Genomic DNA, 19,320 nt, shown 5'->3' on the forward strand with positions numbered 1-19,320 from the left:
TGTGTTCTCTTCTGCTGCGTCACGCCTTACTTACACAGGGACAGTACACACACTAGCACTCGCTGACACTATCACTCACACAAGTGCTAAAGTTTAAGATATAGATTTATTTACAAAATATACATCTAACAGCAAAACAACTACCAAAACTAACCAACTACCCAAACTTAACAACTACCTACCTATTCGAAATCTAACACCTAACTCCTAGGGTGGGGAAATGAGACTGAGTACCACGAGCCGCTATTGCCAGCGGACCAGGGGCTTCGCAGCCCAAAGGTACTTCTCGTTTGCTCAGCTCGCAGAAGGGGGAAAAAGGGGAAAGAGACTGAGTACCACGAGCCGCTATTGCCAGCGGACCAGAGGCTTTGCAGCCCAAAGGTACTTCTCGCTTGCTCAGTCTCAAAACGCTCTAACTGCCATACCAGCAGGACCAGTTCTCAGGCGGAGAGAAAAAGGGTGCGGACGCTGCCTTACGCCCGCATATTGTACAGGGCAGCTTGGGTACTACGTCACCCGCAGTTGCTGCCCTGTGTCACGCTGCGCGCCGCTCGCGCGACCACGCGTGGGGTGGAAGGGGGGTGTGGGGTGGAGGGACTGGGCACCGTCAGCGGTACCTACTGACCTAAACTAGCGCTCCCGCTACACTTTCATTGCCTCTGTCGATGCCATGGTGATGACATGTTTTACCACGTCTTGTAATTTCTCCTAGTGAGATAATAAAGTTAAATTGAATTGAATTGAATTGTTCTTACTTTCATGAATGTGGTAACGTAGGTAGGTAGATAATAGTGCCAACGGCAAGAGAAAATATCATCTAAGGAAAATACCGACGATTCAATGGTAGATATGCTACTTGGAGCTGCGTCTACTATTGATGTGTCTACCTGCTTGTCTGCTATGCCAACTTTGGTTTTTACTGTGTGCAATGAATGCTTTGTATGTATTGTGTGTACTATTTGTACTGTGTATTTGATTGTACTTATAATGTATGTGTCGCGTACTCGCGTAACCGTCCCCAGCGTCGCCGAGAGCGGTCCGGTGGCGCAACGGTTAGCACCTGTCACCAATACAGTAAAGGTTGGCTGCCCAGAGTTCAGAGGTGAAAACAATAACCGAAAAAAGAAAACAAAAGAGGATGGGAGACACAATACCCGCACTCACTGAGGGTAGGCTCTGTGCAGCAAGTCTATAAGTTTCGCTGTAATATGCCCTCTGGCCCTCCGTGGCGCTCCAGCGCTGACCACCCTCTTGCCCTGTAACTGACATCACGATTGAGATGATAAAGATGAAGACAAGATCAAATGAAAGAACTAAAAGTCAGCAGGTACATTATGAAGAAAGCTGGTCACATTCAGCCTCCCAGAGGAGCACCAGGGGTAGATTTAACACTAAGAAACGATGTAAATAACATTTTTAACAGCTACCGACTGCTAAGAAATGATATAAACCATCACAGTGCTTTCATTCAAACCCCAGAAGTCGATAAAAAGGTTGTTCGCATAAAATCTTCATGATGTGACATGAAGCAAACAAATACAAAATAAAGTGTACACAAGTCTCTATTTCTGCCTGTCATGCTGTACACCATCGAGACGTTTACCTTGCTTACAGAACAAGAGCGACGGATCCAATGTGTTCGAGTAGTTTAAAGAGATTGGAGAGTAAATTGGAGAGTAAATAATAATAACAACAATAATAATAAGAAGAAGTAAATTGGAGAGTAGACATTGGTCTGTAGGTTTTCGAACCTTCGGAATTCATGTTTTTGTTTTCTTAAGTGTTGGAATTATATAGAACGATTTCAGATAAAAGACGACTATTTTATTATCGGTTCTATGTTCGATTCTTCCGCTGATTTTAGACCACTTCATTTTTGTCCAGCGGCTTCACACTACTTTCTACCTGTCTGGCACTGTGTGAGGTTGGTTCCACTGCTAAGTGTCTCATCACGAACTTGTATTACTGGACTGCTGGCAGACAAGTTTTTCCAGCTAACTACTAAAACGATGGAGAGGTATACAAAGCTTGCGGCTTAGTCACATGTCAGATTAAATACTAAAACGAGGCATGTGTGTATAAAGCTTCCGGTTTAGTCACATTCGTTGCTTAGGCTAACCGAGACTAACAGCGGATCACTTCGCAAGAGGTTAAGCGTTGGTCTCGGCAGACAGCAATCCACATATACATGTCCGTTGTGTGATCGCACCCAGTTCTTTTAGAGTTCACAGCTCTGAATCAGAACCTACTGCTGTGCTTTATGGACTGCCTCAAGGTTCAGTCCTCGGCCCTGTATTGTTTACTGCCTGTGTCCAGCCACTTGATCCTTTGACTTGCAGTATGACGTGTGTTGACGATCCACAGCTCCCGGCATCTGGCTCAGCTTGCCAACTCCCCAATCTGTTCGTCAGTCCTCAGTAAACCTTCGACTCTGTCAAACACTGGATGTTGGTGAAACAATTAAATCTCAGGATAATAGATCGGGAGGCATGCAATATATGATCCAATACAGAAAAAATGCTGGGCTATTGTCATAAATATTGACATTTATTGATAAACCCGGTGCACAGCTTTCTGTCGTTACTGCTACACGTGAAACCTTTTACCTGGTTTTTATGATCAACACAATTCTTATTTGAACACCAAAGTGGTGCTGGTAATGCATATGCAATTTGAAGGATACAGCGCCTCAATGATGCAGTAGTCCATGACGGTACACGGACTTTTCGCCGACGGACGTTTCGCCGCCGGACGTTTCGGAGTCGGACGTTTTGCCCACCGGCGTTTCGCCGCCGGACGTTTCGGCGCGGGGCACTTCATTTCGGCATTTCACGTGGGACCTTTAGCCGAAGTCAAGTGTGTGACGCCCCTTAGCTCACACATTTCTCTCGCCATTGTATCAATGTATCAGTGAACTCTCTCTCACTATCCCTCCTCATGTGAACCGTTAGCTCACACTTTTCTCTCGCCATTGTATCAATGTTTTTTCTCAAAGCTGTTGGGCATAATCTGTGACAATCAAACTGAACTGTCTGTGAAGTCTGTGTGTAAAATTTGTTTGAAATAAAGAATTATTGTGTAATCTAGTAGTTACTTTCATTCTTTGAGAAGTAAGTAAGCTCTCTCTCTCTCTCTGAAATAATGCGGCGAAACGTCCGGCGGCGAAACGCCGGTCGGCAAAACGTCCGACTCCGAAACGTCCGGCGGCGAAACGTCCGGTCGGCAAAACGTCCGCACACGGTCCATGACAGAGGATAATAATCACTATGTTTGATATGAGGCACGAATACTGAAAACAAATTATAGGGAGGTAATCATGAGAATAAGAATGTATGCGAAGCTTTGCTAAAATTAAGATAAGATAAGATAAGATAATACTTTATTAATCCCTAGAGGGCAATTCAGTCCGGCGGCGAAACGCCGGTCGACAAAACGTCCGACTCCGAAACGTCCGGCGGCGAAGCGTCCGTCTCCGAAACGTCCGGCGGCGAAACGTCCGTCGGCGAAAAGTCCGTGTACCAAGGAAAAGTGGTCAGAGAAAACAAAAACCCATTGCTTAAAGATTAAAAGAACAACCCATTTTACTTAGCCGTTTTGGGTAGAAACTGATGGTAAACAACTATTTTAGATCAGATGACATAATTTGGTTTAGATTTTATATATATACAACATAAATATACATAACACATTTACATTGATAATTGTACTTTTATGAATAAAATATTTTAAAATTAGACAAATTCTGGGACCGCAATAAACTTCTGAGTATAAATTACAATAATACATAGAATACTCAAGAGTACTTTCTCTCTCTTTCTCGTTGTCGATGTCTACCTTTCTGTCTCTCCCGCCTTCTCAAAAAAGATGATACACACTGTTTTATGGTGATTTGCTTGTCATGATACTTGAACTTTGAATAGGCTGATAAATGAACTTTGAATAGGCTGTCGAAGTTATCAGATATCATTAAGAGTGCAGTTATCATAGATATACATACATGTACTTTTTTCAGTAAAATAAGGTGTCCATCTCTTTATTCCCTACCCATATCGAGTTCGGTATACATTACCGACATCTAGGTCAAGTAATGAAACTATCGGGTTTTTTTAAATGATGACTTGATATCACTAATATCACTCAAACTTGTGAGCCTAGTGCTTGTCAGTTGTTGACGAGATATTGATTATCGGTTTCAGGTTGAAAAATAGGTGGACTTTTGCTGGTGCTCAACAAGGCTACTAGACGGACTTACGTTTCTGTCATATTTTGTCCTGATTACTAAAGTGACTGGTGTTCAATAACTGCGAGTGAGAGTGAAGAACAGTGAAACATCTTTGGGATTAGTGTGTCTGGTAAGTAAATACTGTCACTATTTTTAGTCTTTTGTTTACTCTAGTTTGTTGTTGTTGTTTTAATTGCTAAAGCTGAGAATACATTAAATGTGTCAATATGTACCATTCACCTGTAACCTATAGTAGATGCATCATTTGGTATCATCGGCCCGCTATGTTAGGTGTACATTACCATCTGGGTCGAGTGGGGAAGTAAGCATTATATGTATATTACTAGGCGAGAGTGGTGTGATCATTTAACTATATAGGTTAATATAGGTGTGCGTGTGCGTGTTTTGTACTCATGTGACCTATTGTAAAATGCAGACGATATTTACCCCTCCCTGGGCTGTCATAGTTGTACATATTTTAACCCGTTCATGTTTCCAGTGTCAACCATACAGTTTAAGTCTAAATACAGCGTCGTGAATAGTGATTGATTTCTTCAACTTCTCACTCTTTCTTCTCTTTCTCTCTGTGTTCACGCGCGCGAACATCTGAAATCTGACGATGACAGACTCTCAAGATTGTCTGCCTCAGCTTGACTCCAACTATAAAACTTAGACAATAATTTTAAATACGAACACTGTACACCTGTTACGAGTACTACACTTTCTGGCACTTGTCTATTAAAGTTTGTAAGACGAGCGAGTTACAAACTCATTGACACCTACTGACTTGCACTCTCTTAGATAAGCGACGGTTTTATACACTCACTGGTCGGATGTTGTAAAAATTAGAGGTTGCACACCTGACGAGAATACCTATTGAGGTAATTTTATTGCAGCTTTTAGGTCTCTGATACTTTTCACAACTATAAAACATAAACAAATATATAAAATGGCATCTTATTTTACGTACTCACTCTCATACAAGAGAGAGAAAGAGAAAGAATAGGCAGAAAGCAATGTTGTGTTTCTGTCGTCTGTTTCTAGATCGTTTTGGTTTTTTGAAACTAGTACCAAAGGGAAGTATAATAGCTCTTACAGTACCTGGTGTTTTTTTTAAATCATGTCCAAGGGAGGTAGACGTTGCACACTCTTTTTTTTTAATACACTTATTTCCCTTGTCACACAGCAATAACCTACATACTTCATACTTTAAGATAAGAAATTTGTACCTGGGTTACTTATCTTGTCATGAAATTAATTTGCTTTTTCCCATATACACATCTGTTTAGGAAACTTAGTACTTGTTTGTTATCATATATTATATATAATGTTATAAAATTATAAACATAAAATATTGCAATATTTTTAAATTTTTTGTCCGAGTTTATGCTTTTCTCAATTCTTTTTTTTTCATCTGCTGAAAGGTAAAATAGATACAAGGAGCATAACTATAAATAAAATTTGATAACATCTAGCTGTTATTAGCTGCTGTCGTGGTGACTAGTAGTCTAGGGGAAGCAACCCGTCTATCAACAGCAGTCTCGCACAGTGCTTTCCTTTTCCTTTTATGATAAAACAACTTAGGCACGTCATCTCCTCCAATAAATTTAATTGTCGACAATAACTTATTTTGTCACATGGATCAAACTTCAAGATATTTTCTTTATAATTTAATACCATACTGGAAAATTAGCCCCTCGGAACCTGATCTCGAACGAGTCGTTTGATTTCGCTGCTGTGCCTTCGAATAGTACGCTATTCTATACCACGACCGATGATATTTTGAAAATATCAGCAAACTATTCGAAGGCACAGCAGCGAAACCAAACGTCTCGTCATGAAGCGAAGAAAAATAAAGCTTATCGGTCATGTGAATCTTCGATTGGCATTTTTCTTGAAATAAAAGTAAAGGACGAAACATTATAACATTGCAAAAGCAGAATTATGCAACTCACAAAATGCTTTGAGCTTGTTTTGATAAATAAACCCAAGAAAATGTTTATTAATCCATCGGAAGTTTGAACTGAGACGTTTAGTCATGCTGGGAAGTTTGAGTACGTTACACTCTCATGCTTGAAGAATGCTACGAGTATAAACAGCAGACAGCAAATCCGGAAGTGGCCTCACATACTTGCTGGGTGAAGGTCGTAACGTGCTGGGTGAAGGTCGTATGCATGCATAATTCTCGGAAATAGAGGATACACGTCCGTGGTCAAACTGCACAAAATCTCTGACAAATGGCGTCTCTATCGGGACTTTAGCTTATCGTTGAGCTTATAAGGAACCCGAGGGGTAGTTATATCTTACGAAAGCCAAACTTGTGAAAGCAGGGTAAGTTACAAGTAATGTTCGTTGAAGACTAAATATATATATACATGTATACAACAGAAAACTGTCGTTTAATACCGCTCTTGACAATAACTCCATGTTGCAGGTTAGTATGTCCTCCTTTCCAATTATTCTGTCGCAAATTCTGAGTTTCTATGTGTTCTGCATCTAGTTGTGTGGCATCTAAATGATCATTAAAAATACTTCTATAGCTATCAAACATTTTCTGAGCTTGTCTGCTTTCCTCCAGAATATGTTCCTAAGCTTCTTTATTTACAGGTGTGAAATCTTCTTTGTCATTCACATAGTATTTTTCCTCTTTGTGTTTTCTTACTTGTAGTCATAGATTTTGGCTGCTTTCTGTAAGCATACTTCGCTAGGAGTTCGATTCTGGGTAGGAGATCCTATCCTGCTACACCGGAGTGTCTTTAAAAAAATGACAAGAAATGAAAATTTGGTTAAAAATTAAATGTCCACAGTGAAAACTTAACTCGAACCTTCCGTAACTCGATTTCTTCATCGGTCTCTTAAAGCTTTGGCTTATGTACAAATTAAATTAACCCCAACCCTGTATATACAAATTTTTACAAAAGTTAAACTTAAAAGTCATACTTATATATGAAAAGACTTGTTGAATCTTTCGTCTTTCAGTTGATACAAGCATGAGCTTATCTTTTTTACAAATGATAATAAATGCTCGGTTAGTGATTATGTAAATACGCTCTGAGCTCATCTAATCAGTCGTCTCTTGGCGGGTATCGATACAGATCTATCGTTGGGTTCAGTGGTGAAAGGAATCAGGGACGGCAACTCTGCTGCTTTGTTGCTATAGGTAGAGTAGGCTCCCTTGCTTGTGCACAAACGTTAGCGAAGACAGAAAGTACATTCCACTCGGGAAGTCGCCAGGGTGCAACTGTCACCAAAAAGCTATGGGATTTCAGATTATATTATTGTTCATCTTCTCTCTAATGCCATTAAGTAAGAGTCGTGTGCTTTTATTGCTAGTGTTACTCAATATTTCTTTTTATACGTACTCGCAATGCATGGTTTTGCAGCTCATTATTTCTAGATGAATTTAATCTGTTGCAGCTTTGGCTGTGGGTGTCGAGTGCCACTGTCCAGAATACTTCAAAGAAGCTGAACGAAACACAATGTGGTGTATCGTCAATACCACTGCAGTCAAGGAGGCCAAGTGCATTAGCGAGCAGAAAAACATAAACATGGACTTAGCAAGTAAATCAAGTCCAAACACAATTTCTATTCCTTGTGATGACAACTCGATTAATTCTAAAGATCATTGCAACTGTAAAAATATCTCCGCGGACTTGCTGAACTGCACTGTACATATACTTGGAAACAGAGCTCGTGATGAAGGCAAGGAGCTGACGTGCAAGCCCTGCGTGAGACCTAGAAATCTGAATGTAACACGTACCGGATGCTGCGAACATATCACATTTGGTAAGCACCACATCCATATTACAATTTTAATTATATGCTTTGTTGCAGGAAAAATCAGTTCTAAGACTTTACAAACCAGACATCATACTTTTACTTTGTTCTTCTTTTGCTGTTCAGGGCTGATAAGATCATCAAGAAGGTCTGAAGTGGACATAAACACCAATTTCCCTTTTTTTTCGCTTAACTTTCAAAAATTTACTGTTGCCTTGTGAGTGCATGAGGCCTTGTAAATAATTGCTAGCTCTCCATTTCTATTCATCTCACACTCAACGAGGTGGGCCATCTAAGACTTTTTAAGTAAGCATCGAAAACTAATTTTCGAAATGTAAAAACCAGAGATTCTCTCATGTTAATAGTCACCATTTTAAAAAGAAATACATAAGTGGTGCCTATTTATAAACAGATATACAAGCGCTTTGTTGCACGTGGTATGTTCTTTGTGTACTTGGGTATATATTGTCTATATTAAGTGCACGTGAATGTATACTGTTTATGTACACGCAAATGATTGCGCTCCGACAGGTTTGTAATATGAAAATATTCTTTGTTTCATTTTTGTATTTAGTGCTCGGCAGCAGTGGGGCTACTTCTTCTGGCGGAATGGTTCTGTCTGCTTTTTGTCTGCTGCTGGTGTTTATTGGAACTCACTAATTTCGATGAGTGTGGTAAATTATCTTCCTTTTTCTCTTTTACTGTTCCTTTCTAAGACATTAATGATGGTGAAACTTTGATCTATAGCTGGCTTCAATTTTATATTTCAGCTGCAAAAAGACTAGCTCTTTCTGGTGTATCAAGCAATGGAGAAAATTAGAAAAAAACTAATACAATGTGCATTTCATGTAGAGACTAATAAAATGAATTTAGAAATTTTTTATATGTTTCTTGAAATTTAAAAAAAAATTTTCCTTCAGTGAGTTTAGCTTACCTTTTGATATTTTTCATAGCTTTTGAAAACTATTTAATATTGCTCTGAAGAAAAAAGTGACCATATTTAATGACTACATCTCTAGTATATGACCATGTCTCTCCCATGTGACTATATGACTATAACTTTACCAAATGAATATGGCTCCAGTATATAACTAAGTCTTTATGTGACCGTCTCCAACATTTTGCACTTACATTACCTTGTACACCCCAATTGTTCTCATAGTTTATAGTCACAGAGTATCTTACCAAGTAGATAGGTCTACCCAAGCTAGGTTATTTTATTCACTGGATAACGATAAAAAGTAGTGAAATTCATAGTCGTACACCAGCCTTCTACAAGGTGGAAAAGTTACTTTTACTCATTTACTCCAATGCCAATAGTCATTTACCTAGGTAGCTACCACTGCTTCCCAAGATTTACTTAGTTGACAAAGAACTTTCTGCTTCCCTCCAAGTCATTTGATTGTTAAGACATGCAACTGGGGATAGGGCAGCATTTCCCTAGTTGAAAATCAGTGGACCTTATAAGAAGCCCGAAAATAGTAGAGTAGTTTATCCATCAGTTGAAATGCACTTCTCGTGCCTACTCAAGGGTGGGATACTTCACCTAATACCTGAATCAAAAATACCCATGTAAACATTTTCTGATGTAAGTTGTTGTTGCTTTATCTAGAAGTTTAATACATATATATATATGGCAAGGGGTCGTATCTGGCGAAGCATTCTAGCCGTAATTTTGGGAGAGTTTTGTATCGGGATTAAAAGTCATCATTCAAGGGACTATCCTTAGAAATATCAAACTATAAATCAAATGAACTTTGTCCTAGGAAATAGGACTTTAAATTAGAAGGTAATGAAAACTGATGGAGGTTAGAAAGACATTGTAGCCTTGGCTACACAGCTACATACTACTTCATACAGCATGTTTTTGTTCAACAAAAAGTTCTATGGGCCTCTACGAAAATGGTCAGATGACACACAATTTTAACAATGAACAAAGTTTCACTGCTGATATTCCAAAAACGGTTTGGGCACTTTAGAGAGATATTCGTTAAAAACCGAAACTGAGCAAGGTTCACACCAAGATGCTATAAGTTTAATACTATCCACTGAAGCTACTGGGCACACATGCCCTTGATTTTTAACCATTCTCTAGGCAAAAATATTAATCAAAAGTACATTGTTTCTACTTTCGATTACATATTGTAAAAATGTTTACTGTTACTCTTACAAATACATATTTAGATATCTAACGATCAGCCAATGTTATACATATAGATGAGATATATTTTTAAAGGGTATATTTTTAGTTCTGCATTTTTCTATTTTCCAGAACCGGAATGAGGATTGCTGACAAGGCATGGTGGAGATTTATGTGTTACAAGCAATCTTCATATCAGTATGAGGGGGGGGGGGAATTGGTGTTTTACGCCGTGTCAGCAGCTAAGGCTATATTACGGCAAGCAGCCAGCCCTGTAAACAGATGACAAGTGCACAGAAAGAACAGCGTGCTCGAGACGAGAGTTGAACAGGGGACAACCAACCTTCACTGTGTTGGTGACAAGCTCTAACCGTTGCACCACCGGACCGCCTAAGCACTGCGAGCAAAGGGAGAGAATAGAGCAACTATTGTAATAGTTAGCAATGACAAGGATGTCAATGGAAGGTGCAAAATACAAATCAGATCTGAAATCTACAAAGTTAATAGATTCACTTTATCAAACGCAAGACAATAGACAAAAGTCCATCTTCAATGACTTAGTCTAAGGGAGATCACTTTCTGCTTCCCTTTTGTAAGCAATTTACTTTCCATGAAAACTATTCAATCATTATGGAGAGCATTCCTGTACACAAACATCAGAAACTTCTGAAAAGGCGAAGTTAAAAATGAAATGCATCTGTTTTTATTGTATGCTAAAATCTTTTGTACTGGAGGTATAACATTTTTAACGGTCGTTAAAGTAAATGATTGTTATTAGAAACTGCAATTTTATTCCTTTTAGGCGCAACATACTTCTTGTCAGCTGTAGGTGGTTTTCTGTCGTAGAGGTTGATAATTTGTATTCTTTGCACCAGCCTGAACAATAAACTTAATCATATCTGCATCATTAATTACTACACTGTCAAAAACATTAGATTAATGTAGTTTATACCAGTAGTTGTTAATATGCTATATTAATATGCTCAAAGTATAAGAAATTGTACCCACTGTTTGTAAGGGTCTTGCTGTTGTGTCCTTCCATATTTAGAAATAAAAGCCCCTGAAATAATACCCTCCTTAAAAAAAATTCGCAAAACATGAAAAATAAAGCAAAAATATAGCGAGTAGCCAAACAGTAATAGCACATTTCTTTAATGCTTACATCTGGGTAGAAACATTAAATATTTACTAGCAGAAGGATTTTGAAAAAAGAATAAAACTAGTCCTTTTACTACTTTTATTTTTTTCGCAAAACAGATTTTGTAGATTCTGTTTTATAAGGAAAAGCACAGTTCACAAAATGACATGTAGCTTACATTTGCGATAACGAGTGCTTATCAAAACTAACCTTGTCATTCCTGTGACCCTTTGTTGACCAACACTAGTCTGCTGATTATATCCCTCCTGTTTCCTTTGGTTCATATATTATGCTCAAAAAGCGAAGGAATGACTTCTGAAGCTGCGATAATTCTTCGGAAGTCTTATCGTTTGTTTATCCGTGTCCCTTCTGCACGACACTTTTTTTAGAAATGAGTTCAGCGTCCTCATCCTTAGACTTTAGAGCACTAAAGTTTTTCGGATTCAACTAGTTTTACTGGTCTATTTTTTTATATGAAATGGTTGTTCTTGTGAAACTTGTGAAAATTGCATTCTGAACCTCTGACACCTTTTTTTTACTAGTACAGTTGTAGCTGTTCTTTTCGTCTTCTCTGGGTTGAAACTAGAATAGTTGAACTCACGTTCTGAGCACGCGTGACGCACAATGAGAGTGGGTTCCGACATAGCTGTGAGATTTATATTATAACTGACATTGTTTATAAAAAAAATATGAACCAAAAATAACGAAATTCAAAATGGTTGAAGTGTCTAAAGGCTTGTAAATGGGTTCAGCGATAGACGACGATGATGATGATTATGAGGAGGAGGAGTAGTAGGAGTAGGAAGAAGAGGAGGAGGAGGGTATGAAGAGTAAGCAGAAGAAGATTATGAGCATATTTGTTAAAGACCTAGGTTTTGATTTCAGACTTCAACGATTTGAATGTAAACACAATTTGAAGGAAAAGGAACAGATAACTGGCGGGGTAAGAGAGAAAATGCGTTTGTCTTGTTTCCCTTTAACTGGTATGGTAGAGAGAGAAAAATAGAGCAAACTTTTTAAAATATATTTTTAAATCAGTCTTTTTGTCAAGAAACAAGCCCATAAGAGCCACCATGGACAGAAAGAGGCAAAAGAACAAATAAATATTAATGGATTGGCTGAGATAATATATTAAATAATCAATCTTTTGGGCGGTGTATCAAATATTAACTCTTTCTTTCACAGTCAAGGAAATAAAGTCTTCTTCCCAAATCAATCTTTTGGGCGGTGTATCAAATATTAACTCTTTCTTTCACAGTCAAGGAAATAAAGTCTTCTTCCCACCAACAGGTTGTTGCTCTCAGTCATCTTGCAAGACAAGCTCTGGTCGTATGACAAAGTTTTTCCGAAGCAAAAATCCATATCTTTTTATATCACTAGCAGGACAAGGCATACGCACATATAGCAGATGTTTACTGACTTTTCTGGAATTTATAATTGGCAACATGTGCATTTACCTCACTTAACCTTTCCCCAAAAATATTATCCAAAGGTTTCCCAGGGTTAACAAACATATACTTATATGAAGGACTTTCTTGTAAGTTTGTTCTTTGAAAAGGTTCTCATAAAATTTCGTTAAGGGATTCACAACTTGTGTGGAATCCAGAAGCATTGAAAGTATTGCTGTCACATTAAGGATACTTTTCTCCCCAAGCTAAAAATCTACATAAAACCCTATAATATCTTCTTCACGTATTTCATGGATTAAAACCAATCTGGCTTGGTTCTTATAGAAATAAATAGTAACTATTGTTTAAAAATAAGAACAAAAAGAACAAACCACCTACATGCTACGTTGAAGATGTGGTTCTGTCCAGAAATGGTCTCTGTCCTCCATACAGAATCGCATCTGAACCAGGTTTCGTTATAATCTTCCTCCCTTAAGGCCACTGTATAGAACAGTTCGTTTCGGTTGTCGTTATCTGGTTCTCCACTCGATGACAACATCCTGTTGTACGTCTGATTGCCCATAAGCAGCTGCAAGAGCCCAATAGGCTGCCCCGGATGTTGGGCAGTACACCTGCATTTCATGTGTAGTTGTCCAAGCACACATGGCAATGGTTGACAGGACAGAGTAGGTGGCGAAGGTCGTTCTGTGAAGAAAATGAAAACCTTTTTGTTGGATTTTTTTTTTTTTGTGTGAAAGTTAGTAAAACTAGTGCAAGTAGGCTTGTGCTTAATTTATTGTTTGAGTGTGTTTGTGTGTGTGTTGAGGATGTTTTTCTGCTACTTTTGTGCGATTTAAGCAGGAAATAAAGTATACTCTTTGAGAAGTTTTTGTAACACTATGATGATTACAACTTTTGGTTTCTGATGATGCCACTCAGCAGTTGACATATTATCATTGTTTAAAATTATTGCTGAGCAGAGATGGTGATGGTGTCTGTCATGAGACATCACAACCTCTCTATAGAGTATAGTTATCCCTATCTCTATTCCTACCTGACTGAAAACATGTTTTCTTTCCTATATTTGTTTACATTGATGATGTCGCCCTATCGCCCATCGGTCCCTTCAGTCTGTTCGTGCACGTGTGTTTGTTTGTGACAGAGAGAGAGAAAGACAAAAGGAAATGTGATAGTTTGGGAGAGAGACAGAAGTGAGAATACGTATGGGAGAGTGTTATTGCTATACTGTGATGTGTTGTAATTCTAAAAATATTGTGTAGGCTATTGTTAGGAGTAACAACTGTATACACGTGTGCATTCTTTACTAAAATGTTAATGAGAATAAAAACTAGTTCATTAACCATAATAATAGAAAAAGCAGTGAAAATTACCGATTGAATACCAATCCCGCCCATCTGTAAATCGTGCATTGTGGACACCTCCTCCTGGAGAGATAGACACAGAGAAGGTATAACGCCCTTCTTGTGTTGGTAAAGTGGAGTTGAACTGACAGAAACCTGAAACCTTCACTTCGCTCTCTGTTATTAGGTCCGTCGTTGGTGATGTCATCATGGGGGCAGAGTCCAGGATGTCTGTCATCGACTATATAAATATAACAAATAGCACAAACATAATAGCAACTCATTTAGAGAATACAGAGACACAACCAAATTGTATAATACAAAGGTCGTCATATTTCAATTAGTAAGCTTAATAAACCCATGATTTAATCTCTTTTCTAATTAATCTGATCATGAAGGTCAAAAGGTCACTTTTAACACTATTTTTTTCACTTTCATCGCTTTTTTTTGTTGTGAGTTTCAAACACACACACCACCTTCATAGGAGGGAGTAACAAGCAGCCTGCAACCAATACTCAATACACAGTTACATTATACTGTATCGTTACACACATAGAATTGCGATACGAGAGAACATTTTGTACTAATACACTTCAACTGAGTGTACCAACAGTGTAATAGATTAATTGATGGATGGAATGAGCGATGTAGAGAAGTACGAACAAAGAAGCAGGTAAATGGAGGAAGATAAAATAGATACAAGCCTACAATCGTTTATACTCTATACATACACCATTGGTGAGTCGACAGAGCTGACACGTGTACAGCCTTCGGGAGGAGTAGACTCGACCGATGACACATGACACACTGAGAGACCCTGAGGTGGTGACCGCTCGGCACGACACATTCTCAGGAAGATCTTACAGAAATTAGCAAGAACATGATTACTTCAGTGTGTGCGTGTGAGTGTGAATGACTCAAAAAAGAAGAAAATCAGAGAAAAAGAGAGACAGAGACAAATAACAGAGTGAGGCACACGAGCGCAGAGAAACCAAGAAATAATGCACGGCCATGTTTTTATAAAATAAAGTTAAAACAATCAGCAAAAATAGAAAGCGTTATGAAAGGGAAATAAATAAAAGAAACAACAAACTCAAACTTGGTCACGTGTATGTCTGCGTATCTACTTACACGCGAGATAGAGAGGAGTTAGAGTATGTGTGTGGGTGTGAGGGGTTGCAATAAAGTTTTAAGTAAAAATTTTAAGTAAAATATCTCATAAAAATGTTCAAGTGAAAGTGGAATTAACGAAGAATTAAGAGAAGTAGATAATAGAAGACATCAAAATAAAGTTTGTATTGAGTGACATAAAAGATGTGGTCACATTTATCATTATGTATGCTTAGAAATAAGCAGCTTCATATAAATGTCAGGTCTATGATTCTAGTCTAGAAATAAAAACAAAAATTTGAGGCTAAACTCTATGAAGGGTATAACAGGAAAATATAGAGCTTTCGTACAGCTTCACTGATATTGTTTGAAACTAAACACGACACGACACAGACTCAACACAGAAAGCCGGAAAATAACGAGGAAGAGCAAACTTCTCATTAACCTGTAATTCCGAGAAATAAAAATAAGATAAAAGCCTTTTCTATCATCAATCTTTCGTACAAAAAAAACAACAAAAAAACTCACTGCATTGGTAAGAACACTGACTTAAGTGTTTTCTAACCTGACACATTTTTGTAAAATAATGGAGGATGTTTTACAAGTATGTGACGATGACGGTCCTATAAACCTTTTCAGTCGTTAACATAATTCACGAAGCTAGACTAATAAGAAACACGTACACACGAAGTTGAGCTGATAGCAGTCTAACATGGACCCACTCATCTCGTTACACGAGAGGCTCCCGTTCACCAGCTGCACCGACTCCCATATCTTCGTGTTGTTCACAGCATTCACAACCATCATTCTCTGACCATCCACCATCCTCAAGAGGAAAAGTCCGCCAACTTCAGTGGAAACATAACATGTACCAATACTTTGTGGACACGACACCAGCAGATCGGAGTCCTGTGAGTCGCCAAATTGCACTCGCCACTGAACAGGACCGTTGGCTCTGCAGGTGAACTTTGTGGTTTGTCCCCAAGTGACGTCATAGATACCGTTGTCCCTGCACGGCTGGAGAGTTATACCTGTGGAGTACAGGGTGACAGTGGATTATTGGTTGGGGATGACAAAGCAGGTTATGATGAAAGGATGACAGAGCAGGGTATAAGCAGAGGGTGTCAGAGCGGGTTAGAAGTCTACAAAGTTTATATTCTATAAAGATAACTCGACTCTTTCAGAGATAGTCTTTCGAATAACTCACATCAGGTGACAACAATGTGCATCATAGCCATTCTTTCAGATACGCAGACAAGTAACTGACGGACACCCGGACAGACTGTCTGCCATACTGAAAATGAGTTACTTTTAACCGAAATACAAATGAATAAAAAGAATACATTTAGGATTTTACAAACCTTTTCCCAAAACTGGCATGAAAGAAACTAAAAATTAGCTTATTGCAATTAAGATGAGAGCTGCAGAAAAAGTACACTAAAGAGAAAATACTCACGTCAGCTTCAGTTTACCTTTTTCTTTGACTTCATTAGCAGTGGTTTCTAGAAATCTATTCCATAATAATCATTGTACGTTAAGTTCTAGTAAAATATGGGATATACCTTCGAAAAAGGACAATCCAAGCACAAGAGCAAGAGTGTGGACTGTGTTCATTATCCAAATTCCAGGAGTGACTCTGACTACCTTGGTTATTTTTTTTGTTAATTAGTGTTAGGTAAATCCACCTACATATTTGTTCTACACCTCGAGCACAGTTGCTATCAGTTAGACAGGTCCATACTGTTGCTGTTAAAATAGGAAAGACTTTTTTTCAGAAGTGAAACGAGGAAAGAAATTAGTCTTGATGGCTCAAGCTACACAATACCTTAATATGTTCCTGGTACGAACTTCGCTAAGTCGACCTTTCCGATGTCGAATTAGTCAGTCCCTGGCCTTTACTATTTACAGGACATTCAACACGGAAGCTTTTCCTAATCGTTGAGAAAGACTACATTTCAAAGGACAATTACTTTACTCATGAAGAAGTACAGACAAGAAAATCATCGCTAAAATTCCACCTACAATGAAAGGAAGATATTCATCCTTGGCATCTCTAAACGCTTGATTCAAAGCTTTGGCACAGACGTTTACATATCTATAGATATATCCCTGATACACAAACACAAACGAACACAAGCACAGACACAGATGATGTAAACTAAATACTATATGTATGGGATCTTTGACTGAAATGTGAAGGAGGGTATGAGAATGACACAAGATAAGATCCGCACGAGGTAGACATTCTCTTCAGGGGACGGAACAACTGTTGTACTCGCTTGTTGGTGTTTAGAAGAGTTACTGTCCTTGAATATGCATAAACATTTAATGTCGAGCACAAGCCTGTTGTCGTGGCGACATAGATACAAATGTCCGAAAGACAAGATTTCTGTCTTTACACGTATAAAAGATGGCTGCCTCATTTCATACATTCTATTCTGCACAGTTTTTCAAACTGAAATAAAAAAATTAAATATCAACATTATTTTAAATTAGGAAATTAATATTAATAAAAACCATATCGACAATATGTATGCAAATATAACTGAAGCATATAAACTACAGATAAGTTAATAAAGGTACGAGAGAGATTCTCTCGCTGTTTCTCTCTTTCTCTCTAAAACACACACACACACACGCACGCGCGCACCCTTTCTATACATAAATGGAAGAGATTTATTTGCCAAAATAAAAATGAAATAATTGCGACAACGACAGGTTAGATACACCTGAGAGAGGATGTAAACTCCTTTTCGTTTGACGTTTTCTGGAGGTAAATAGAACAACTGCTTTTGTATTCGTTAATTGAAGGGGAAAATAGGTGCACGAACCATTTAACCATGTGAATGGAACCCATATGAACTATTTAATCACATGTCCCCGTGATGATGCAGGTTCACGAGGGACACGTAGGACATCGCATGGTACGAACTACCTTCCCATTACAGCTTTCACAGCAACATCATCATCAAGTGATGATCGAGTAAACACAACTAAACTTGCAATGTTTGCCTTATTCCCATCTAGTTGCTGAGTTTATTGCATGTTTGTCGAGACTTTATCAAATACTTTTTTTCTGTTGCTGTTGTGATCACATAGCATAACAGTAAACTTTACAAGGACTATTAATGACATTGAAATTAATATTTGGCCATGGACTTACTCCAGTCGTCAAGGATGATTCGCCTGTGGATTGAAATCCGGGATCAGAGAGACATTGCCATGTATTCATTCGCAAAAACTTGTTTAAAGTAACTTTTGTCTATCTATTGAATGAGATACTGCATCATCCCATTGCTTTTTATTTGGGTCTGGTTTTATAGACTAACACTGAAGGGAATTTTCAGCTAAATTCTGGAGATCATGTGATTTTGTGTACATTGCGCTGTGTACGCTCTGTCCTTCTAAGGATTTTGTTTTTACTGAGAACAAAATAGGTGAATGGTGGTAAGAATGATTCGTGAAATTGGTAAATTAATCAGTGGACATAAAATTATGTTTAATAAATGTAAATTTTATAACTCTATGTCCTAGCGCTTGGCACTTTACAAGTAATGATATTATTAAAAAAAAACTGTATCGAGTTTGCATACCTTCCTGCCCACACTACTGTTCTAGTCATAGAACAGATCTCGTATCATGTATTATTTTCGTTGCTTGTAAAATAAAGCTGTGCTCTTTTCATAAATATTAACTTTATTGATCTGTCGTTACTGCTACACGTGAAGCCTTTTGCCTGGTTTTATGATTGACACAATTCCTATTTTGAAGCTCATATGGGTACTAATAGGACCTTGACCGTGCTGCGCCTCTCTAGCTGTAATGTATTAGCAATTTCTAGGGTTTGCCACCATACCTAGCCTCAATGATGCAGTAGTCCCTGACAGAGGATTCGAGTCAGCATGTGTGATATGAGGCACGAATACTGACGACAAATAATAGGTAGGTAATCATAAAAATAATGATGTATGCAAAGTCTTGTTAAAATTTAAGTATTTTGTAAATGATACACACTTTCTGTGTGATATGTCACAAAAGGTGGAGTTTCAGGCCAAAAAAAAAAACGACTATATTAAGCAAAAATCGGATTTTTAAAGCTGCAGAAGGAGTTCAAATAAAGTTTCTTACAGACTTACAGGAAAAACTAAGACGGAAAAGTGGAAGGCGACATATCAAAAAAAAAA

General features: G+C 38.1%; 1 protein-coding gene across 1 annotated transcript; it reads right to left on the reverse strand.

Annotated features, from left to right (window-relative positions):
• Window positions 1-10,276: 10,276 nt before the first annotated feature.
• Window positions 10,277-16,897, reverse strand: LOC112568448. The gene is made up of 5 exons (XM_025245750.1): window positions 16,699-16,897; window positions 15,820-16,167; window positions 14,758-14,885; window positions 14,057-14,267; window positions 10,277-13,370 (listed from the first exon to the last, which is right to left on the reverse strand). The coding sequence occupies exons 1-5, from the start codon at window positions 16,748-16,750 to the stop codon at window positions 13,024-13,026; spliced, it is 1,086 nt and encodes a 361-aa protein (XP_025101535.1). The 5' UTR covers window positions 16,751-16,897; the 3' UTR covers window positions 10,277-13,023.
• Window positions 16,898-19,320: the final 2,423 nt, after the last annotated feature.

Source organism: Pomacea canaliculata, linkage group LG7, assembly GCF_003073045.1.
Source record: "Pomacea canaliculata isolate SZHN2017 linkage group LG7, ASM307304v1, whole genome shotgun sequence".
NCBI classification, from domain to species: Eukaryota; Metazoa; Mollusca; class Gastropoda; order Architaenioglossa; family Ampullariidae; genus Pomacea; species Pomacea canaliculata.

Coding starts and splice junctions, on each gene's coding strand:
- LOC112568448 (XM_025245750.1), bottom strand. CDS start 16,750: ATGAACACAGTCCACACTCTTGCTCTTGTGCTTGGATTGTCCTTTTTC. Junction 16,168..16,698: donor TGGATTGTCCTTTTTCGAAG/GTATATCCCATA, acceptor TGTACTCCACAG/GTATAACTCTCCAGCCGTGC. Junction 14,886..15,819: donor CTATCAGCTCAACTTCGTGT/GTACGTGTTTCT, acceptor AATTTCTGTAAG/ATCTTCCTGAGAATGTGTCG.